The sequence below is a fragment of the Eretmochelys imbricata genome, chromosome 10, assembly GCF_965152235.1.
Source record: "Eretmochelys imbricata isolate rEreImb1 chromosome 10, rEreImb1.hap1, whole genome shotgun sequence".
NCBI lineage: Eukaryota > Metazoa > Chordata > Testudines > Cheloniidae > Eretmochelys > Eretmochelys imbricata.
The window spans coordinates 66,117,915-66,143,175 of NC_135581.1; the positions used below are offsets into that span (position 1 = coordinate 66,117,915).

At 41.3% G+C, this 25,261-nt stretch overlaps 2 protein-coding genes across 3 annotated transcripts in view; both read left to right on the plus strand.

Moving 5' to 3' along the window:
* Positions 1 to 18,780, plus strand: part of TRPM7 (transient receptor potential cation channel subfamily M member 7) — a 131,905-nt gene extending 113,125 nt beyond the window's left edge. For both annotated transcript variants that reach the window (XM_077828266.1, XM_077828267.1), the window contains one exon: positions 17,274 to 18,780. In XM_077828266.1, the coding sequence (XP_077684392.1) occupies positions 17,274 to 17,404 (131 nt within the window). In that variant the 3' untranslated portion in view covers positions 17,405 to 18,780. The remainder of the gene's footprint in view (positions 1 to 17,273) is intronic.
* Positions 18,781 to 21,041: 2,261 nt separating this feature from the next.
* LOC144271755 (migration and invasion enhancer 1-like) lies at positions 21,042 to 25,261 on the plus strand. Its single transcript, XM_077829330.1, has 4 exons — positions 21,042 to 21,090; positions 23,414 to 23,500; positions 23,886 to 23,962; positions 24,984 to 25,261. Exons 1-4 carry the CDS (start codon positions 21,042 to 21,044, stop codon positions 25,065 to 25,067), a joined length of 297 nt encoding a protein of 98 aa, XP_077685456.1. The 3' UTR covers positions 25,068 to 25,261.

The window sequence follows — 25,261 nt, forward strand, 5'->3', positions numbered from 1 at the left end:
AATAAAGCCAGCACCATTTTCCCTGCCTCCCCCATAAAGGGGACACCAATTTATATAGTCAGTCCAAACATAAGAGTAGATCCAAGAGTGCAGGACGGACTTGAGACATCACTCCTCAAAACACAAAGTCCCTAGGCATTTGGGCAGAACAATAGACTCATTACAGACTGAGCTGAGCAAGAAACTCAGATACGTTGTAGAGGCATCCATTTCACCCTTAGCGATGTTCCCAGTACCAAAAAGGTGGATGGATATCCGCCCTTCCTTGAGGAGATACTTTGCTCCTCATTATCACTAAAATACTACTTGTTGCCAGCATTGAGTATCAATGTGGGAGGGTCACTGGGCTGCCCAGCCTTAACTCGGTTAATACACATATGGCATGCTACTATGGCCATATTGACCTTACTTGAGACCATCCTCCCATGTGTGGAGGAGCAGATCATCATCCCACATGTCTAGGGAAAAAAAATCATGCAGCTTCACTGGCAAGACCACTTGCACTGGAACTGGATGTGGGCCGACAGGAACAGGAGTCAATAGAGGGACAACTCCAGTCTCTTCCCAGGGAATCCTCCTTATCACTGGGCAAGGCAGTAACACCAGCACATGTTCCAGCAATAGACCACTTTAAAACGTTCCAGGACTTCCTGTCCCAAATTGCTGAGATCCTGGACATTAATATTGTATTTATTCAGGAAAAGTCTCATAAGCTCTTTGATGTCCTGAGCATGACAACACAGGCCAGAATCGCTCCCCCTAAAAATGAAAGCATTGCTGGACTATCCAAAGGACTAAGGCAGACAGACCATGGCCACTCTTCCTTCCTCAAACAGGCAGAGAAAAAAATTGAATTCCCCAAACCCAGGGTTTTTGGTTGTCTTTGCAGCACAAGAGCAACTGAAGTCCACTTAAGGCAATCCTAAGGATAAGGACCCTAAAAATTAGATCTGTATGGGTGAAACTCATACTTATCATTCTCACTGCTGCTTTGTGTGGTGGTCTACCAAGCACTGTTTTCCAAATACAATTACGCCATGTGGGACAACCTCACTCTTCCTTTCAAAAATCCTGCGGGATGGAAGGGATGAAATGGAAGGTATCATCAAGGAGGGGCACATGATTTGAGAACATCACTGCAATCAGCCATGGATGCTTCTGATATGGCCAAAAGATCAAAGGCCATGGCCATGGCTATGAGACAAGTCTCTTGGCTCCAGGCAACAGGCATACCATGTCAAGTACAGGCCACAATAGAAGACCTGCCTTTCAAGGGAATGGAGCTCTTCAGCCAGAAAACAGATGAAGTGTTCCATTCCCTCAAGGACTCAAGGGACTATATTAAGATCCCCAGGAATTTACACAAGTCTGTCTGTCTGTCTGTCTCTACAGGAAGTCTTATAAATCAATCCCTGGAAGGCAGTGGATGCCATCTTATTCCTCAGGTGATAGCCAAAATATCAGCAACTAAGCCTATCAGAAGCCTACACCTATTTTCAGGAACACCTTGCCATGTTCCACTGAGCCTGGGTTGCGAGCACAGCCAACAAATGGGCATTAGACATGACCACTCAAGGCTCCCTTTAATTTACTACTCCCTACATGCCCCCCTTCATCAACCCTTCTTAGGAACCCTATCCATGAGAGCCTGTTACAAACAGAAATGACCTCTTCATCAGGAAGCTGGATAAGTTGTACTGTGGGAGTACATGGGGAAAATGCTTCCACTCCCCATGATTCCTTATCCCAAAGAAGAAAGGGGTGGTTCTCCTATCCTAGACCTGAGGAGACTGAACAAATATATATATATTTCCTCAGATTCAGGATGGTAATGCTTGCCTCCATCATCCCATATCTGCAGGCTCAAGATTGACTTGTGGCTCTCAGCTTGCAGGATTCATATTTCCACACAGCCATCCATCTGGCCCACAGGGAGTCCCTAGGATTCATAGTAGGACCCAGCTATTGCCAATACAAGGTAGTGACATCTGGACTTGCCATGGTACACAGAATCTTCACAAAATGCCTAGCGTTGGTAGCCGAACACTTTTTTTTTAAAATTTTTTTTAAAGGCATTCATTTTTACCATTACCTGGACAATTGGTTCATCAGAGTAGATCCCAGCAGAAGGCTGCAGCACACCTAAAATTCACTCTTTCCCTATTCTCCCAATTAGGCTTCCTAGTGAAGTACAAAAAATAGTGTCTCATCCCATCACAGATGATAGAGTTCAGAGCCCTGATTGACTCCCGTTCAGCAAGTGTTCTTCCCAAAGACAGGTCCCTGTTGATGCAGTTGCTAGTGTGTGGGATAGACTTGAGCTTGACTATGACGGTATGGATTTGTCTGGAGCTGCCAGGCCATATGTTTGTGTGCACGTATGTAACACTTCTTGCCAGATTTTACCTGCAACCATTCCAATTCAGTTTGTTCTCCAACAAGACACCAGATAAACAAGAAAGTGGTGGTCTCATGTCACAGTACTGAGCTGGTGAAAGAAACCTGGAAGTGTGTGTGGAAGGGTAGTGTTCTCTAGCCCCTCCATAACAAAGACCTTAATAACCAACACATCAGGAACGGGCTGGGGCGTCCACCTGGACCACCTACAGATGCAAGAGACTTTGTCCCCAGAGGACATGGGGCTTCACATCTAGGCCCTGGAACTCAGAGCCATCAGTCTAGCCTGCATGGCCTTCCTACCAGTTCTTCAAAACTCTTCAGTGCAGATCCTGACAAACACCTCCACAATGCACTACATGAACAGACAAGGAAGTGCACGTGCATCTACCCTCTGCCTAGAAGCCATCAAACTAATGGACATTGTGCCACCAACATGGGATAACCCTGATGGTCCTTCACCTCCCAAAGGTCATCAACAACCTTAGCAGATTTCCTGAGCAAACAGTCACCACTCACGAGGGGTCGTTGCAGAAATCCATCATAAAGCAAATATTCCTACATTGGAGGATATTGGTAATAGACCTGTTAATTACCAATGTCAATACCAAGTGCAAGAGCTTTTGATCCAGAGCAGTTCTGAGTCTAGGTTGTTACTGGTGCCTGCCTTCTTCCAGTGGGCTCAAGGCCTTGTATGTACCTTTTCACAGATTCCTCAGGGTCATTTCCAAAATCAAAGGAGACAGAATCATGATCATTCTTGTAGCTGTGTATTGGCTGAGACAGTTTTGGTTGACAGACCTACTACAAATGTGCACCTAGCCTCCAATCCAACTCTGACTACCCAGACCTGATCTCACAATACCATAGTCAGATACTCTATCCAGAAATGAATTTGTTGCACCTATGTGGCTATTTGGGTGGCTGATTAACATGGACACAGATTGCTCACTGCAGGTCCAGGAAATCTTAGTACAGAGCAGGAAAACATCTTCCAGAAGAATGAATTAATCTAAATGCAAGCGGTTCTAGAAGAGGGTATCCCAACATGGTCTGGATCTGGTCCAGGCCTAGATACCACAGATTCTCAGCTACTTATTGCACTTAAAACAGGCTGGCCCCTTGTTCAGCTCTCTTAAGGTCTGCCTCACAACAGTCTCAGCTTGCTATCTGCCGGAACAGTCATGTTCAGTCTTTGCTCCCCATAATATCAAAGTTTCTCAAAGGACTATTGCATGTTTACCCACCAGTCAGAGAACCTACTCCTGCCTGGGATCTCAATTTGGTCCTCCTGAAACTAATGGAACCTCCATTCAAACCTCTGTTGGACTGCTCCCAGCATCATTTACTCTGAAGACAGGCTTTCTAGTGGCTATTACTTCAGCCAACAGAGTGAGTTTCAGGCACCTATGGCTGAGCCTCCCTATATTACATTCAGTAGGAACATGGTGGACCTCACCTAGTTCATCTGGAAGATAGTCAGAATTTAATCTAAACCAAGTGGATTAGCTTGCCTATCTTCTTCATGAAGTCACGCTCTGGACTGGGAGAAAAGAAATTACACACTAGATCTATCCAAGACTTTGAATGATTTGGTGTGATCAATGTAATAAAGCAGACTGTTACCCTGTCTATTTTATAGCCATGGCTGGGCATTCCTAAAGGTCAAGCCATCTCTCAGAGGACATTGAAATGGATAATGCAATATATCTTGCTGTGTTAACAGTTGGCAAGGCTCACTCCACTAGAGCTCAAGCAAAATCCTCTGCCTCCCTCAGAAATGTGTCACATTCTGAAATCTGCAAGGTGGTGTTGTGGAGTAACCAGCTGACCTTTTTCAAGCATTATTCATTAGATTTAGCTGCCAGATCTGATGCTAAATTTGAGATACAAGTCCTACAATCATTTTTCAGCTGATGCAGCTGAAACTTCTCATTCCCACCATTCTGAAGAGATGCTGCTTGTCGGTCTCCTACACTGACACACACTCAAAGAATCAGCATGGATCCCATGACCTGCCCTCCATCTATGCTTTTTGTAGTCCCCTGCTACCCCAGGCTTTGAATTATGAGAGAACTGAGGCAGAGTCATGGCTGACCCATCCTTTATGCCCTTGTACAGGAGCATGAGGAGACACGGGGCACACATGCCCCCCGTACACACTTCTATTCAAAAAACGATCTTTCACACAAGAAGTGCTTGGGGACCTACAGGGAGGTCTGCAACATCTCAAAGACTGCAACATCTCAAAGAAACACATTTACTGTAGAATAAGTAACCATTCTCTCCATGTGGCATCATATTGACACCAACATGGTTCATCAGCAGGATTGGAAACTTTAGATCCACTGCATAGACCTCTGCCACTGGAATTAATTGAATAACTGATTGCAGTAGCATGTTGCCATCTTCTGTGTGAATGAGCAGTAGGAGGATGAAACACACACTTTGCCAGTGGGTTTCACAGATATTTGCTAATGGCAGAGTGAAGTACATAAATCCACACCGTGTAGAGGTCAAGCACAGGAGTTTATTACATACAGCGCTGACGGAGTGTCACCTTGCTTATTAGGCTCAGAGACACTGTCACTCAATTGATTACAAAGGAATATATGGATTTTCCATGGGCGGGGGAAAGTGACGGGGTAGGCAGTCCCACACCCCCAAATAGGTTTAGCTGCAAGACATGATAGCACAGTAGCCATTGGTCAAAGATTACATAATGTCTCCGCCCATGGTCTTAAATTGACAAATTAACATTTAGCATTTAATTAGTACTTTAATAAATGTATTAGTATAAAGTATGTATGTTGACTTTTGATTTGGGGTCCATAGGAATGAAGAAGCTCCTTTGATTGTCCAGCAGATACATATCTAGGGGTAAAAGCAAAGAAACAGTGACAGTACATGGCAATAAAGATTGTCTTTCAAGTTGCTTATTTGTGTTTTAAGGCAGGCATTGGTCCCTGGGAAAGGGAGGTGGGAGGAGGCCATATCTTCTACTGACATGCTTGAACCTTTCATAAACTCAAGGTTGGATGTGTGGGAAGAACATCTCCCTACAGAAGAAACTAACACAACAGAAACAGGGCTTTTTTGTTCTATTTGCAACTTTGAATAAGACACAATTATTGCCTCCAACATCTGGCGTTTTGCTGACCAGGCATATTTTAGCAAAAGCAAGGTTATCTTTGGTTATTCTGCTTTCTCTTAGCTAATCTCTATTTGCTAGGCCTCTGACCTCTTTACCAAACTCTGGACTTTGGGCCTGTACACAAATCCATATGCCAGGTTATTACATTAGCAATGGATTTTAACCCTTCAGTCCCTCCTCTTGACCCTAGGGTTCCCTAACCCGCCAGGTCAAATATACCAATTTTAATGTACCTAGTCTATTTTGGGGTCGCTGGTAAAGCACCAATACCATCAGGAATGTTAGGATAGACACTTCCCACATAACTTGACAAAATAGCACCCAGATTCATTCCTAGGGGACCTTATTACCTGAGATGGCATTGCCCATGATTATTGCTTTAACCTTTACTGCCTGGTTCCGCGCCTTTGAGTACTTCACATCGGCCTGGTCCATGGTTTTCCCTATCAGGGTGTACCTCCGATGGCCTTCCCCAATATGCCTCTGGGCATTGGCCACCAACTCCTCCATCTTCGCCTGCAGGGCCTGTAGATCCTCCTCTAGATACTTACTGCTGTAGTGTCATTCCAGATCCCATGTTAGGTTACCCATTATTGGCGGAGTATGGTGGAGCCACGTTCCTTCAACAGTCAGGGTTGCCCTTTGGGGAACCGTCATGCACACGGAGGGATGCCTCGAGGGGCAGGGCTTTTTATTTAGCTTGATGGAGTGGTTCTGGGCAGTTATACACCAGTAGGTACCGTTCATTTGGACCAGCTCCGTGTGCGCCAGTTTCTCAGTGATGGCCACTTTGAACCTAGACAGATTTGTTAGAATATTATATGGGCATGTACACAGAATTTCCTTATTAGAGTGGGTGCAACATTCACGAGGATACAATGCTCTCCCAGCGACCTCGGAGTATGCAATGCCTTCTATCTTAATAACATGACCCCTCCTCCATACTGGCAGGGAGGTCACCATCCTGGCTTGCTGTAAATGAGGGATGCCCAGAGGCACCAGAAGGTGAAAGAGTATACTGTGACCTGTCCAAACCGGTCTTTGGACTCTCATTGATTCTCTGTTTTCCCATGCCCACAGAGGGGTACTGGGGAGATAGGGTCCCACCACTTCCATAAGGGCTGGGTGGACCCGGCCATCAAGGAGATCGGTTACAATTCGCTGTATGGTGGTGGCCAGAATTTGTTCTGCTCTCCAACAAGTCTCCTCCAGTGCCTTTTATTTTAGTACCATGTCAGTATAATTGGCACACTACTTGCGTCCTTCCCCATGCACCACAGGGACAGCAGGAGCCTCCCCATGGTCACTCGGTTGTCCTGGTCACCCTTCAGTCCTTCCTCTTCCACCTTCTCTTGTTTACCTGTGGAGACACTTGTGGGAAATATTGTTCGTATTGGTAGATGCTGATTTAAAATAATAAAGTATTTTATTTTATTTTTTTATAGATGGCCACCACCAGTGTTTTATGGTGGCTCTTATTTGTCTTCACTTTAGATGAGCTGGAGAATGGATGGCATAGAGCAGCAGAGCCCGTATGCATTCCAGGGCTACCAGCTCCTCCCACCCTGGCCCATACCAGACCTGATGTTTATATTTACAGCCTAGTTTTTTTTTAATTTACTTTTTTTGAGTGGGGCTTATGGTTGCATATAGCTTTTTAAAATTTACTTCCTTTTTTGGCACTATAGCTGCACAAACTTTAATAGGACTTGCTTGTGCAATTTTTTGGCCCATTTATCTGCCCAGTAATTTCCTTTTTGTTTTTTACTTGAGATTTTATTATGTGCTTTTTTACTACTGCCAGTTCTGATGGTAGTTTGGCAGCTTCTGTTAGTCTTTGAACTGCCTTTATATCATTAATTGGCTTGCCAGTTGTTATAAAATTTTTGCGTGACCACACATCTATGTAGTTATGTACTACTCCGAATGCATATTTGCTGTCTGTGTATACAGTGAGCTTCTTGCCTTCCCCCACTCTCAAAGCTTCAGTAAGGGCTATTAGCTTCGCTTCGTGTGCTGACTTTGATCCTTCCATTTGGCCTGACGCTATCACTGTCCCATTACTGAGTATCACTGCCCATTTGGTGTGTGGCACTCCATTTTTATACTTTCTTCATTTATTTACATATAGAATTATATTTGGATTCTTTAATGGCTCTTTTTTAACTTTCCCCAACTCTTTTTTTTTTATAGGACATTTGTGTACCTTTTTTTTTTTTTTTTTTTTTTAATGTTTAGACATTGAGCTACATTTATTTCTTTGTTTTTTACTATAGAGAAGTTGGGGTTTTGCAAGCACAGTGTTGATTCCCACTGACTCTTGCATGCATCTGTTACAGATTTTAGCCGTCCGGTATTAAGGAGATCAATAAGTGTATGGGGTGTACATAGCATTAATTTCTCCGTGAGAGTGTATGATTTACAAGCTTTTACCACCCACGTAGCGCAATTCAGAGCTGCTATGCACTCCGGTAGTCCTTGGGATACAGGGGGTCTTAAGGTAGATAAGTATGCTACTGGACGCTGCTTATTTCCCTGAAGTTGTGTTAATACAGCTGAGTATTGAGTTTTGCTATGGCTGCAGTAAAGGTGGAATGGCTTTCCCATATTGGGTAAGCCCAGGCTGGGGGTGGAGGCTAAAGCCTGTTTTAATTTTATAAATGCCTCCTTTTGTTCTGTGCCCTATATTACTAACTCATTTGTAGGCTTTTCTTCTCTAGTGAGGCTTTGAATTGGTTCCATTATTTTTGAGTAGTTTGAAATATATGTTCTATAGAAATAGAGGAGTCCTAGCACCTTCCGGACTTCCTTAACTGACTGTGGTTTTTTTAACTTTTGAATCACTTGCTTTCTGTCTACTGTGAGTGCTTTTTCTCCCTGTGATATGTTATGCCCTAGATATAAAACCTGCTGCTGTTGCGATTGAGCTTTCTTCACGCTTAATTTAAATTTTGCCTTGTGAAGATATATAAACAGTTCATTTAGGGTTTTTAAATGGTCCTTTTCATTTGAACTGGCAATCAGCAAGTTATTTACATACTGCAATATTACAGTATCCCCTTCCAAAGGCACTTGTGCTATTACTTCTGCCATTACCCTGTGGAAGATAGAGGGAGAATTATGGAACCCCTGGGGTACTTGGATCCAAGTGTACTGCTGGTCTCCCACTGTAAATGCAAATTTTTTCTGTCTCTCTTTTGCAAGGGGAATACTCTAAAATCCATTAGCTATATTCAGGACTGAGAATACTGAGTGTCCTGGTTTTAGCAAATTAAGGATAGTGGCAGGACTTGCCACAATTGGATGTGCCTTTGGAGTCACCCGGTTAAAGTGGGTGTAGGCTATAGTTAACCTTCAGGCCTGTCTGGTTTCCGGATGGGCCAAATTGGGGAGTTAGTTGTGGAGGTGGTTTTTTTAATTACCCCTTTAGATTCCAAATTAGTTACTATAATTTTAACTGCCTCTAAGGCTTCTGGTTTAATTGGGTACTGCCTGTGGGCTTTGAGTTGGTTCTTTTACAGATACAGGCTTCATGTTTACTAGCTCACAATCTTGTTTATCTGTTGCCCACACTTCAGGGTGATGGGAACATGGTGTTTTTACTGGACTTCCTGCCCCCCTCGCCCCCCCCCCCCGACTCTGGTATTATTGCTTTACTACTGGCAATTATGGCTATATTTTTAGATAATTCCTTCTATTTGGACCCTCCAGCCCATTCAATGCAGCTAGCTCTGGGGTTGATTACTCCCCCAAGCTCCTTAAGGAGATCTATGCCGCAAATTGTGTCTCCCTGCCTGGGGCAAACCCAGATTTGACTGACTATATCTTTAAATTTTATTTTTACTGGCTGGCTTAGGGTTGCTTTTAATTTTTCCCTTTTTCCCTTTTTAATTTATATGGTTCTACTGGTGAGGGGGAGATTTTGGCTGGTTATTGATACCGAGACTCCAGTGTTTATTAACATGTTGCACGGTCAGGCCCCCACTCATGAGTTAAAAAACATTCTGGGGTTGCCTTCGGTTTTAGCCACAGAGGCCACTAATACCTATTTGCTAGCCAGGAGTTTGAGTAACTCCTGGATTTGTTTAATTTTTTGTTTTTGTTTTTAGGTACTAGTTGTATTAGTTTTATTTTGTTTGTTTGGCCTCTGGCCTCCCCCCCCCCCCGGAGCGGAAGCAGTTTTTTTTTTTATGTAACTGCTTTTTTTTTTTTTTTTTTAACAATTACTGCATGTTTTGATTTTATTTTTATTGTTATAGTTATGTGCCAGATATCCAGGCTTACTGCACGTGAAGCAGGTAGTGGTTCTGATTGCATGAACTGCTGTAATTTCCTTAGAGGGGGATGGTTGTTGCTACCTTCCTCTTTTTTCTGTTTTTTACTTCTGTGGCCCATTTCATTACTGCTGAGTATCTCTCCCACTGAGATGCCTAATGCCAGGACCGCTTGGTGGTCTGCAGACAGCCCTTCCTTTAGGATTTGGAGGAATACATTATGGTTTCGGGATGTTATATTCTCCAGACCTGAATAAGCTCGAAATGCATTCTATTTTTTTTTTTTTTTTTTTTTAGCATAAGACATAGCAGACTCCCCCTTCTGCTGAACTAGTGATTGCAGAGCCCCTCAGTTAGTGGTCTGGGGTCCTAGAACAGCAGATAGTGCATTTCTGAATTCTGTTACCGTGCCTGCCTCTGGGTTTGGAATTCCTGCTGGTTCTTTAGCCTGATCCCCTCCAGCAGGGTTGGGGTTATGATCTTCAGCCCAGTGCCCCATCTTCCATCTATTTTCTAAGTTGTTCTACACATCTCTGGGGCATTTACACTTGACCAGGATGTGAACATTCTTCCTATGGAGGCTGTGTATTTTAGCCAGGCCATCCAGCTTGTCCCAGAACTCAGTGTTCTTGTTATTTTGTTTTGAGTTTGCGTAAATCAGATAGTAATGCCTGTTTTTCCTGCGGGGTGAAAGGACAGTAGATTTCAGTTGTTTTTGTTCTGAGTCCACTTACTGGTTCACCCTCTGCATTAACGTTTCTGAACCTCCTTAACAGCATTTTGATTGGAGCTCCCTGGGGCAATTAATTCTTGTGACTTCCCTTTATTGTCTCTGGGGGTGCCCAAATTCGGCCTTTCACACAAAGAAATGTATGGAGGGGGTTTTGATTCCTCCCCTTTGCCTTGTGCTGCTGAGTTTTTCTACAGATAGTTAATCAGTGGTGCCCTTGGCTGACAAGTGCCGGGAGTGGGCTCTCCCACTCCTGCTCTGGGCATGTGTCCCAGGCATGGTGAATGGAAAAGATCCCAAAACAAAAGAACTACAATTTCCTGACAATTATATGGTTTAAAGCACAAGATTTTATTCTTTCGAGCATGATTCTTAGATTTTAAAGTTGCAATTTCTTTTTCTTTTAAGTTGAGTACATGTAATAACACTACTACTGCCTTGTCTGTTTTGTCACCTTTCTGATTATTTTACCAAGTAACCAGATTTGTCTCTGGTCTGGTTGCAGAGTAGTTTGTTTTTTTAGCTGCTGTCTGCTGAGTTTTGACATGTTTTTATTTTAAATACTCTCGAGGGCTGATTATTGCCTCTCCCTTTGATGCCATGGGCTTTTACTCACCCCAGCTGCTGACCTTGTTTTTGGGAACTTTCGTTTTCCCCTCTAAATGCCATAGTCTTAATCTCTACAGCCTGTCAGCCTTGATGGGGATTTACCTTTTCTCCTTTTTATGCTATGGCCTCAATCTCCACAGCCTTTTATGAGGATGTCTCCCCCCTCTTTTTAACTACTGTGCGGTCTTACGTTACACACAGCTGCCGGCCTTATTGGTTGGAGACTTTGTGCGATTCAAAAGCATGTACGTCACATGTTGGGGAGGGGGCACTCCCCTAGGACTTGCAATGTTATGTGCAATGAGGAAATGGGACCACAAGTTTGCACTGCCTACCGCTTGCGTACCAGCCAGTCCTGGGCTTAACTCACGGCCAGTCACTTGCTGGTGGTTTATTCAAGTACCCCGTAACACCCCTTAGTTTAAACTGTACATGACCCTCTTGCACTCGTCTTCCCTCCCAATTGGTACCCTTTTTTAACCCCTCTGCTTGGACTACACGTGTCTAGGTTCCTTCACACTTAAATATAAAAAGTGGAAACAAGATGTGTCTGAAAGGGGATGAGAGACTTCTATCCCTGGCCTAATGAGGTAGTAAAGTAAACATACTCACCTCCTTCTTGGATTTCAGTCTTAGTTCCTCAATCACCTCACAAGCCTGTATCCCAGACGAGCCCCCAAACTGAAGGACATAAATCCACACCGTGTAGAGCTCAAGCACAGGAGTTTATTACATACAGTGTTGACGGAGTGTCACCTTGCTTATTAGGCTCAGAAACACTGTTAATCAATTGATTACAATGGAATATATGGATTTTCCATGGGCGGGGGAAAGGATGGGGTAGGCAGTTTCACACCCCCGGATAGGTTTAGCTGCAAGACATGATAGCACAGTAGCCAATGGTCAAAGATTACATAATGTCTCCGCCCATGGTCTTAAGTTGACAAATTAACATTTAGCATTTAATTAGTACTTTAATAAATGTATTAGTATAAAATATATATGTTGACTTTTGATTTGGGGTCCATAGGAATGAAGAAGCTCCTTTGATTGTCCAGCAGATACATATCTAGGGGTAAAAGCAAAGAAACAGTGACAGTACATGGCAATAAAGATTGTCTTTCAAGTTGCTTATTTGTGTTTTAAGGCAGGCATTGGTCCCTGGGAAAGGGAGGTGGGAGGAGGCCATATCTTCTACTGACATGCTTGAACCTTTCATAAACTCAAGGTTGGATGTGTGGGAAGAACATCTCCCTACAGAAGAAACTAACACAACAGAAACAGGGCTTTTTTGTTCTATTTGCAACTTTGAATAAGACACAATTATTGCCTCCAACATCTGGGATTTTGCTGAGCAGGCACATTTTAGCAAAAGCAAGGTTATCTTTGGTTATTCTGCTTTCTCTTAGCTAATCTCTATTTGCTAGGCCTCTGACCTCTTTACCAAACTCTGGACTTTGGGCCTGTACACAAATCCATATGCCAGGTTATTACATTAGCAATGGATTTTAACCCTTCACAGAGGAATGGTGAGACTCAGGAATCTTGGGTTCCATTTCAGGCTCTGGAGATGAATGTGTTCCTGTGGGCACCGATTCTCTTCTTCCCCTTCCTGCTCCAGCTTGGGTCATGTAAAAGGAAGTGTCTGGCAACCTAACAGCTAATTTCATGGCTATGATTTCATCACTGTGAAACAATTTTTTATTCCAACAAAATAAGTCTTCAAAGAACACAAGTAAATTTTAATCTGTCAAAATTTTCTATCAGTCTCAAACAATGTTAAATTCCTTAACTGTCTTGAAGTGGTGTTAACACCCCTTGCAACTTTCCAAGAAAGGGGAGAAAAAAGAATGGGAATTCTCAATTATAAAGGGGACTGAAAAAATATAAATAATTTTTTCACAGTGGCCAAGGGCTTGAAAAGTTTGAGGGCAATCTAAAAAATAGAAAACTAGAGAACTAAACTGGAGAATTGAGGCAGAACAATTTCACACAAAAGGAAATAAACATAGGCTGCATCTACAGTACAGCACTTACAGTGGCACAGTTGCACCGATGCAGCTGCGCCACTGTAGAGCTTTGTGATGGAGACGCTCTAAGCCGATGGGAGAGAGCTCTTAACCCCTGCCTCCGCAAAAGGTAGTAGCTGTGTCAGCAAGAAGCTCTCCTGCTGACATAGCACTGTCTACACCAGCGCTTAAATTGGTATAGCTTACATCGCTCAAGGGTGTGGATCATTCACATCCCAGACCAACATAAATTATAGCGAAGTAACCTGTAGCATACACCAGCTAATACAAAACAAATTATTGGGAAAGGTGGTGGGGAGGTATAAAGGCAGGAAAAGTAGCATAAGATCAGCACAAAAACTTACGGCATGTTAAATCAGGTGGTGGAGTTATTTTAGTTCATAAGTATTCTATTTCTACAAAGATTCAGTTTGGAGTAGTAATAGTGGTATGGAGTCTTTCATGTTTCATTTGCCAGTTCAAATCCAGTCTAAGTTTGTAGTGACTGAAAGCTACCACTGCTTAATAGCAGTCTGATGATTTATGTAAAATGAGTTGGTGTTCCTTATCTAGTTTGTACTGAAGTGATGACCATATCACAAAAAAAGCCACATAATTGGAACTAATTTACTCCTTTTGTGAACTATCACAATAGACAGGTCTTGGATTGAATGGATATAGAATCTAAACTGTCCTCAGTTGTAGACATGGTCCTTCCATGTCAGGGTTGGTAAAGCAATGAAAGGAAGATTGCACTACTGCTGTCTGAATTGTATATCTTTTACAGGTAATTAGAAAACTTGAGTAACCGATAAATCTCAGTTCTTCCTTCTAGGCTTGTCCTGAAACTTTTAATATCATACACTATAATTGGCAACAAAAGGAGTCAATTTCCATAGTAGAATGGCTGTGTTAATATTTTTAATTAAGTGGCACAAAACTTTGTTACTGCAGAGTTAAGGTTATCTGGCGATAGCTCGTGCATCCTTTTAGAACATGGAATTCAGCAAATCTAAAACTTGTGAAAACCAGGAAATACAGAGTTAAGGTACACACCCAAGCAACCTTAACTCTTCCTCCCTGGAGCTGGCAATAGTCACTGGGAATTAGCTACATGAACTCCATCTGCTTTCACTGTGTTAAATGTAGCTGGAATGGTGGAAGAGCTGTGATTGTCATCTGAGATGAACTGTGGTGTATGTGAGCCCCTCTCCCTGAGTCCTGTGTATGAGATCAAAGGAAAAAGGTGCATGTGTACCTTGAGAGATCCAGTATGCCTCATTTCAGCACTGTGTTGCATAGGTTGTATCACTAGTAGGGCACAGGGGTGGTCTTGTTGTGGGGATTGTGAGGCCTTAGGTGGGAGATGAGCGTGGTCTGAGGGTTTTATGAAGGATAAGTGAAAGTGTTAGATGGCATCATGTGCATAAGGGTGAAGAGGTAGTAAAAGGCTGAAGGGGTTGTAAAAATAAGTAAGGTGATGTTTTTACTGTGGCGCAGGCTAAGTGTATGAGTGTATCAGCACAGGACAAAGGCAGAATATGAGTATTTGTGCTGTGAATGTATTGGCCATTGCTCAAAGAAGACAGAATTAAGGTTACATGGTTGTGTATCTTAACTGTATTTCCTGGTTTTCACAACTTGAGTTTTGCTGAACTTGAGCTTCTGGAAGGGCACAAGCTATTGCCAGACAACTGTAATGCTGCATTAACAAAGGTTTTTTTGCCATTTAATTTCCTAGTTTTTTTAACAGAAAGATAAATGTTGATGGTAGGAGTTAATGGTCATTTAGTAATTTTCAATTACTCCTGTGAACAGGTAATAATACCTAGCTCTTACATAAGTCTTTGGTAGATCTCAAGGAGGGACACATCATTATTCCCCTTATAGAGATGCGGAAGCTGAGGTACAAAGCACTGATATGCCTTGGCCAGTCACCACTTGGCCAGTGGCAAAGCCAGCAATAGAGCTCCCAGTTCACTGCCTTTCTCGACTAGGTCACATGGTTGCTATGTGTTTCCTAAGTGTTCCCCCACTCCTCAGACACACACACACACACACACACACACTTCACCCCACAGGTACACTTTGTCGTTTAAGTGGAATGGGAATTATACTCTTACTTTGAAAAGTTTGGAGCGTGTAGTTGTTTACAGAGCCAGTGAGAGAAATCTCAGACGTGGTCTATGTCTTCAGAATTTGATTGTTTTGTTACTTGGTGATTACAGTAACTTTAAGCATGTGAGAGAAAACTGGTGTCTCCCCACCCACCCACCATTTCCAGCTCACTCTCCCCTTCCTGTCCCATTAAACCATTAACATTTTTTTGTGCCAAGTGTGCACAAAAAAAGTTGGTAGAATCTGTGAATTGTAAGAAAAGCTGAGGGGGGGGGGGGATCAGGGGAGGCGGGATCTCAGGAACATCTTGTGCAAATGTCCCCAAATTTGGATCACTATAAGGCACAGCAAATTTCAAGACCATCAGGATGTGCATGTGGATTTTGGAACACTTAGAAAAAAAAATTTAAACAGAAAAATCTTCTCAATCTTAACAGTAGCAGAACTAGTGCTCCACTGTAATATTGTATAAAATAAATCAGCAGCAGCGGCTTTGCAATATGCAGATATCCAGCACAGGATAATCCTGAAGGCATAGAAGGCTCAGAGAGGTCTGAAATGGCCCAATCATATCCATGTGATGGTCTCAGATGAATGAGAACACTCTTTGGAGGTGCATATAACCTAAAACAATAGCTCTGAGACAGATGAGCTAATCCATTCATGTCAGTGAATGTTCCCATTCCTCCTCCCCAGTTCTGAAGAGTTTGTGATATGTATCTTACATACCCATTCTCAATTCCTCACCTTAGTCTCAGCAGTGTGTTCCAGGTTAATGGGCTGAGCATGATTGTTCAAAGCTTTCCACCAGTGGGGCAGAGCTTCCTGTGGCTTACATGGGGGGAGGGGTCAGGCAGGGCAATAGGCTCATACCCCTAGATCTTAGTTCACATGAGGGGGAGAGGGGCTCAGACACTCACCCAGAAAAACAAACCCCAGAACCTGGCTCTCACTCAGAGGGGAGGAGTAGGGCTCAGATACCCACCCAAGAGGCATGGCCTCCCATATTCCAACTCCCATGATGGGGGGCATGAAGAGGGGTTCAGATTGCACATAGTGGGATGGGGGGGCAGATCTTGGCACAATCACAGAAGGGAAGAATGTGGTTCTGACATGTGTCACTGCCCCTATTCTCCCCCTATCACTTACCCCCATGTTCCTTTGCCCCTGTGAGCCCCACAACCCTTTCACCTTTCCTACCACCCATTTCCTGTAATCACCTTTCCCATAAACCCCCTTCCCCTCAATGCAGCCCCAAGCCCCTCTAACCCCTATTTCCTCCAACTCCTCTACCCCCTAATGTGCCTCTTCCATGCTAGCAAGCATTATTTTGTGTACAAAAATACTTTGATTTCATTTCCCCAAAAGAATAATAAAACCTTGACAGGAAGATTTTAGCAATATTCCCTCCAACCTTTTCCAGATTTCTGTTGAAGGTGTTTGAGACTCTGGTGTGATGATTTCAGCCCTGGTTGATCTCTATCTGTGTGCAAAAATTTGTTGCCAAAACATGTCAATTTTAATAAGCAGTTTTCTTCTCTAGGGATGGCATCAGATGGTCCCAAATTTGGGTCACTAACAGCATCCCACCACAGCATGAGGCATTCCAAATGTCAGGAAAATCCAAGCAACCATGCGGATTTTAGAGCACTTGGAAGAGTCAAGCTAGAAACAGAAAAGTTGCTCTTAACCTTAATGATAGCTAGTGCTCTGTTATAATGCAGTGGGTTCAGAAGAGAACGAAAGTGAAAGGTTCTGAAAATGACTTTAAAACTTAGTTTCCTTAATGTAGCCTAAACAGTTAACAAACCGTTTTAAACTCTCCTTTTTACACTGGGGGCATGGCAGGAGATGTTTGTTATATAAGCATACATAGATCTTTAAATGGGTTTTAAAGATTTTAATGGCCCTTTGATTTTACCAAACCAAGAAATATTAACATTCATTTTGTTGTTGTTTTGTCTTTTCTTTTGTCAATGTAGATCTGAAGAGAAATGACTATACGCCTGACAAAATTATATTTCCTCAGGATGATTCTCCCGAATTGACAATTCAGCCTGGAAGCTGCACCAAAGAATCAGAATCAACTAGTTCTATTCACCTGATGCTGTAATGACATGAGCAAACACTGGCTTTACACAGTGTCACTAAGTTGTAGATTATCTGTCTTCCATAAAATCAGATGAAAGAGAGATCAAAACAAAGAACCAAGCATTATAAGTGGAATTTTGATGTCTGGTCCATAATCTAAGGACCTAACAACTTGTGGTAACCATTTACAGAGATGAGCTGGCAGCTGATTATTTTAAGGGTTGAATGACAAGTATTTATGAAATGTTTTTAAAGGATCTTTTTAGGAGAAGGTATTTTTAGTTTTGCTTTTGTCCAGTGGAGGTTCGTCTAATCCTGTGGTGCAATAGGCTCTTGACTAAAAGGACTTTTTTTTGGATGTTTTAAGGCAAAGTGTCTGTTTGGCAGCTGGTTTACTGTCAGCCAGCTAGAGAAAAGGGAGACTGCATCCTCCTTCATTGTCAGGTTTCCCTGGGCATTATCAGAAGTGACCCATCTCATTAGATGCCATGTATTTTCATCTGGCCTTTGGAAGGGAACGGATCCAAAGGATCTGTGTATATCGTGCCAGTATGCTGAGGTTGAAGTCAGAAATGGATCTATTCCAATAAAGAGTTTGTCTCCTGAATCAGGATTCAGCTTCATAGGTGTGAAGCCAGTTTGTATGGAATAGAGCCTTAATTGTGTAATGAAATTTCTTGTTTTTATACATTTCAGTTTTATCAAGTCACTGTCCAATAGTAACAAATAAAGCCAGGATAGATTGGTATAATTACATCATATAGTAGAAAAGAGTACATACTCGTCCAAACAAGAAGTTGTCTTGTTTAAAAAAAGAAAAAGAAAAAAAAGAAACAAGTCGGGGAAGTGCTTTTTCTTGTAATGACTGCTTCTGAAGTTATGCCTTCCAAAAATCTCATAAAACCAGTATATCAAATCAGAATGTACACATGAACTTTTAAATGTATTTAAAATTGTATAGAAACATCTTTAATGTTATGTTGTTTGTGGTACTTATTTAAAAAAAGACTAGGGTTGGATTAGCATTATGTAAAGTACGGGAGATTGCAATGCAACTTTATGCCAATAAAATGTAATTTAACTGTCCCAAATCTTGTTGAGTATTCAACAAGAAAAACCTGTTGTCCAACTGAAGTTTCATGCTGCGATTTTTATTTTATTTGTTACATAGGTACTAATTTGTAATTTTTAATTGAAGGGCAATATAAAGCTCTATAAATTTTTTTTATTCCGTAGTGTATCTTATAGATACAAACCTAAGGCACGAACACAATAGCTGTTTAAATCGTGTTTTATGTTGATGGGGGAAAGGTAAAGTGTATTAAAGATATAATACTATATACATTTTGTATATCATTAAATCTTTAAATCTAAAATAAATTTATTCTTGTTTACAGACTTCTGCTGTCCTTATCTGAAAGGGATGTCTTAAGGTTTCTTGGGGCGAATATGAGTTTATGCAGGAGCATAGAAATTGCCATATTAGATCAGGCGAGTGATCAATCTAGTCAGGTATCCTTGTTCAAAGGTGGCTAATGCCAGAAGCTTGAGGAAAATGTAAAAACTCCCCTATTGGACAACTATGTAATAACTTGAATAATGAATAAACATGAGTATAAAAATTTTAAGCTAATTAAAATGTTTATTTAGCATTAGAAACACATTGCTTAATTAGAGTTATATGTATATAAAATTATGGGGTAGCCTGAGCAGTAGGTATGGTTGCAGTTCTGTCTTTATTGCTGTTAAGTAAACTGGAAGACAAGTTTTAATATGTAAATCTGGTCTTTCAACTTTAATTCCTGTATCATTATATTTTAGCCAAGCAAAACTAACATTTAATGAACCAGATAAGGATGTGTTCAGAGGGAGTGTCTACCACAGGCAGTTTTTCAGGGATATGATCAAGGGTCTGGAAGGACATATAATAGAAGCAAGATTATAAAAATATTTCAGTTACTACAGGAAAAAAATGTAATAGAACTCTGGGTGAGTGTGGGTATGTGTGTCCATATGTACACACACAAAATTTGCAGGCTAGGAGAGTTAGACACAAACATTTGACAATATGGAGTTTTTATTCATACCAACTCAACTAGTGTTTTGCCTGTGAATTTATTTTTTGAAACCCATTTTTGAACTTTTGAAATCTTGATGTGTGACAGTAGAGAGCCACTCCACTATGGAGCAGAGAATGCGTTAGGACCAGTACTCCTGCAAAGCTTGCAAGTTATGTGCAGGACTTGGAATTCCCTGCAGGAGTTTGAGTATTGAGCTGTGGGTGAGTCTAACCCCATGTACATTGCCATCTCGAGAACACATTTGTTTCATAAGATTTACAGGTTTCCTAGTGCCAGATAAAATATAAAATAATTCTGGACAGGGCCATCCCTGGGCCAGGGACAACCCCCCCATCCTCCAGCCCAGTCTCCACCCCCATTCCACTCCTGTCCCACCCCTGCTGCCGGCACCAGGTTACCCACTAACCCCCCAGGCCCTTTGGACCCCGAAGTGTGGAGCCCCCCCAAAGCATGGTTGTCCTGGTCCTTCCTATGGACAGGACGGCTCTGATTCCAGAATTAAGAAAAGAAAATCACAATCTCAAAAATAGTCCTTAAGGCGCTAATTCTCCTTGAGATCAACAACAACAAAAATTAAAAGCAAACAGTTTCCCAAGCTGTTTGAGATGTGGTGAAAAAAGAGCAGGACTTTTTCAAAAGTGAATAGCCCTTAATTTTCAGTACTCTTAAGTGCCAAATGCATTGTCCCACTAACCTCAAATTATCTAACATAATTCTCTCTGTTGGAACATGCATGATATTCCATGCTAATTGGTTTGGTTTCAGCTAAATTTAGAGGGGGCAGGGATCAAGATCATAACTGACCAGGTTTAAATTTAAGTGTGTAAAGATTGCTCTTTTTCTCCATGACTGAGCATAAGAATCAGCAAAGTATATTCAACATCCTTTCCCTATCCCCAAAAACAGATTCATAATTCACCATAGTTGGTGCCTTTACCTCAGGTTTCAGACCTCTGGTTTAAACTATCCACTGCATACTTTAAAATATCAGATAGGAGAAATAGGTACAATACTGAAAGTCCATATTTTCAACAAGTTTCTACATTTTTGAAAATAAAAGATTAAAATCTATTCCAATTCAGGAGAATTGTTCTGAACCATCTGAAAACAAATGGCAATTAACTGATTTTAGTATGTTCTTAAACTATTGTTAAAAGATATGTATTAAAATTTTCCCTTTTCCTTTATAATGAAAATATGGAACTCTGAATTGATTGTCATACTGAAGGAGCATTTGTTGTTGACTTTACACAATTAAAGAAATATTTTCCCCAGAAGATATTCTTTAGCTGACACATTCAGCTAGATTTTCCAATATTTTTTCATTGTTTATTTTTTTAAAAAGCATTCTGATGGACTCATGTGCATAATATGTGATCATAAAATGACTAAGCATTTTCTTTGCTGTTGACTCAACTTCCTGTAAAATAAAATGCAATCTCACTTCCTCAGCCATCAATATCCCTTTCATCCAGAACCTTTTAATGTTATTAATTTGTTAATTTAAAATAAAACAATCAGTCAAATGCAACAGAAGGTATTAAGGACTGTTCCCTTGCGGTATTTAGGTGCTGACGTATGTCAGAGCTAAACAATCTAACTGCACTGTCACGAAAGTACATAAAAGGTGAGTCCACCCAGAGGGCTGGTTCCCTAGCTACCGATGATCAGCCATGTGACCTGGGAGAGGAGCGGCACTTGTTTTTCAGCCTGTGACTGCACTTTTCCACAGCTACCCAAGTTTTTTCTGGTTGTTTCTAAATCAATACCACACAATTTATAACGGCAAGAGGAAAAAGAGATTTTAACAGAAAGCATGGGAGTAACAGTGCATGTTGAATACTGGTAAGAGATCACTTAGATTTTTAAAATGTATTGTACTAATGACACTTCTGGAGAGGCTTCTGGATATTATGCAACTATTTCTCTTTTTATAGTTAATATTTGTTCCTTTTTATGAGTGTTTTGTGTGGAAAATTAAGTCAGTTTCAGCATAGAGGTGGACTTGCTGCACCCATGCTTTGCAGTCTGCCCAGATCTGCCTATTGATCAGATCTGGGCCTTAGTTTGAATTTCACAAAATAAGGTTAAACATATAACATTAATTTATATGCTGGTTATAATACATTTTAGTATCTCAGATTAGTACCAGCCAATGAGAATTTTGATCTATCAATATATATATTAGCTATATTTTTTAAAAAAATATATAATTTGCAGGAGTTCATTGAGAAGAATGTAAAATAGACTTCTGCTAGTTTGTACAAGGAACAAAATCATATTTTAAAGTTTTTAATCTACAGTAACTTTCAGTATAACTCTTAATTTCTGCTTCCTCCCTATGCCTTGTTTTTACGGCTGCTATGAGTCATTGTCCGAATATAGTATGAATAACAGTGTATTTGACTTTATATAAAAGAGCTATAATTTTTTTGTGGAATGCAGAAGCTGAATAAAACATGTCACTTCGTGCATATCTCCAGAATTGCACTATAATGTTGCATGCTTAGTTGATGTAAATTTACGTGGTGTCAGCGTGGGCTGGAGGAATAAACACAGGAATGGGAGTCAGGAAATCCTGAGTTAAAATCCCACTCTGCCCCTTACTGCCAAATCACTTCACTACTTTCCGTCAGGAAATCCTGAGTTAAAATCCCACTCTGCCCCTTACTGCAAAATCACTTCACTACTTTCCCTCAGTTTCCCTATTTGTAATGTGGAAGTTATAGTACTTAACTATCTCAGCAGAAGTGTTCTGAAGATGAATCAGAGTTGGTAGGTACATCACTTGTTAACAGATCTGCTAATGCTAATTATATTTAAGGTGTATCCTACATGGTTTAAAAATAACACCTTCCCTTTTCCATTTCTCTTCCCTCTGCCCATTTTGTGTATTGTCCTTGTTCTGTCTGTCTCATCTTATTCCTGCCTGTGTAACTCTTCTGCATGTCTTATTCGGGAGAGGTTCTTGAGAACCTCAGAAATAGACTGCCCTAAACTACATTTTGTGTGGCAATTACAAAGTAACCATAAGCAATGTAGTTTTGGGCTCTCCTGATATCCTGCCCAAGAAGTTGCGGTAGGAGCAACATCATTGCTATATTCAGATCTCTGCCTCTGTTAGACTAGAATCACAAAAATTTAGAAAACTTAAGCCAGCAATGACTTTTGAATTGGAGTAGGCAATCAAAAAACTTCTTAAACTGGTCACCACAAAAGAAGGCTCATAATGCAAATTCCAGAAGACCAGTTTGGAAACATATCTAAGATTTCCTCCTTTTATGAAGCAGTCTTTGTTTCCAAGAAACTTGGTGAATGTGTTTAAAATACAAATTGCCATAACACAGTAGGGTTTTTAAACACATGTTAATTAGCTTATTTTAAAACCACACCTTTTTCCATAGTGAAGAAAATAATTTACATCCACACTCTTTAAAAATAAAACTTAATCCTACCGGAGGGTAATTTATACGTACTGTAGTTTTAAGAAATATCTGAGAGAGGCTGTATTAATGGGCAAGTTAATACATATCAGCTTGCAACAATAAAGGAACCTTAACCTGCAGGTTACTGATAAACTTATAGGTTTATAATCACCAGTCTGTGATAACAGAAGTGTCTCCCAGGAGAAATACAGCACTAGAAATTCCCAAATCAGTTTAGTTGTGTTGCTGTTTAGTAGCACAGCAACATTGCTGATCCTTGTGTGTGACTGACCATAGATGATGATCTAACTGTAAGAAAAGACTTGGGTAAAATCCTGGCCCCATTGAAGTTGATGCAAATTTTGCCACTGGCTTCAATTGGGCCAGGATTTCACTTTGTACATTTACACTAGAAATTCCAGTAAAACTATGTATCCTTAATCCATAATTGCCAACCTAAAGCTAATTAGTGATTTATAGATGCTAAACCTTTTTTGGCTCTTTGGTTTTATAGTGGAGGATGAGGGTACACAGCCCGTTATCAGGAGCTTGCCAAGAAAATCAAGGAGCAAGTTCCTGATGCGGAGATTTCAGGCGAAGTGGGAAGGAAAGGTAAGATATTGCAATAATACACAGGTTTTATTAATAGTACCAAGTGCTACTAAGTCTTGTAGAAAATGTATAAGCACTATCGTCAATTGGAGTTTCAGTTAAACTGTATATTAATCATAGGGAAGTCCTGATCTTGCCTTTTGCTGTTTATGACAGAATGCTGCATCTTCATTAGTGAGTTAACATGTAAGATATGCTGATGGTCACATGGAAAATGTGTTAGCAGTATAAAAGACGGGGTCCAACCCAGATTCACATGCAAAAGCTGATTTTCCCAAAAACTTTGGGCAGGGAGGTGGGGTTTCAACTGAGGTAGACCATTATTAATTAGAAATGGGCCCAACAAATGTTGTTAGAATAGCTCCTGAAAATCTCTCTCTTGCAGGAAGCTTTGAAGTGAAGATAAATGGCAAGCTGATATTTTCTAAGATCGAAACCTCTGGCTTTCCTTTTTCAGAAGATGTAAGTTCTGATTGTTGGTGTTCGACTGCGTACTACAGTCTCAGATAGCAAATGTGCCTGGGTATCACCCCACAGAAAGGCAGCAGCTTGACTGACCCAGTGCCAAAAAAAAATATGGTCTCAGATAAAGGGCCCAGATTGTGGGTGGAAGCTAGAAAGGTTAGTCATATTCCTGCATGCATGGGTGTCAGCAGCCCTTAGTCAATGGCAGCCCACCCTTTTTAGGAGGGTTATCATTGGTAAATTCCAGTGCTTTTGACAAGCAGACGCAAGCCTTTTCCTGTTCCACACCCCTGTTGCAGCTGAGCAGCCAATCTCCTCAAACCAGATGTTGCAGGCTGCTTTCCCGTCCCTTGCAGCAGAGTACTCTCCTTCCTCCTGGCAGCATTTGGTGGCTACTTCTTCACCTCCCACTATAATGCACAGTCTCCTTCCCAGTGTCAGCGACACCCTGTGCTCTTCTCACTGCCATCCCCACCTTTACTAGTAGCATTCCGCTTAGCAGCTAGCTCCCATTGTCTCCTGGCCAATCACGATAAGTAATTATTTTTATTATGCATACATCACAAAAATGCCGTATACACCTTAGTCCCAGGCTGAAGAGAAAAGGATGTTTTATAAGGTGAGATTTAAAAAATGGTGCTGCTGTTTGGCACTCGATGCATTAAGCTGTCAAAGCTGTGTGCTGTTACACTGAACCAGAAACGCCTTCAAGAGGATTTCATCACAGTGAGGGGAGAGGAGGCCAAGATTAGGACAGCTAAGTGCATAAGCAGGTGGATTAAATAGTAACGGTGGGGAAAGTCCCTGGAATCCAAATGGAGAGCAGTGTTTTAGAATATTCACAGATATCTTAATTCCAAAGGAACTTCAGTAAATTGAGCCGGGGCTAGTCTTAATTTCTGGGACTCAAGGCAGTTCATTAACCCCTTCCTGCCTGACGACGTGGGGGCTGCCCACCCCCACACTAAAACTATAGCAGTTTGGGTTCTGATGTATTACTGTCTTGGTTTGATTTTAGATCGTGGAAGCAGTCAAAAAAATTAAGGATGGAGGAAGCTGTGAGAAGATCATCAGGAACAAAAAAATTTGCATCCTTCAGTAGAAGGAACCACGGAATTTAAACCACTAGAAATGGCACCTGGATTCCAAATTGGGAATAGATTCTTTTAATGACTGTTTTTGTCAAAAAGATGATAAAAATCAGGAAAAAAACCCAAGAAACTGTTCCCCGGGATGCAGAGCTCAAGTGTGTCTTACTGAACTACAATAAAGAGAAATGAGTTCTTTGCAATTTAA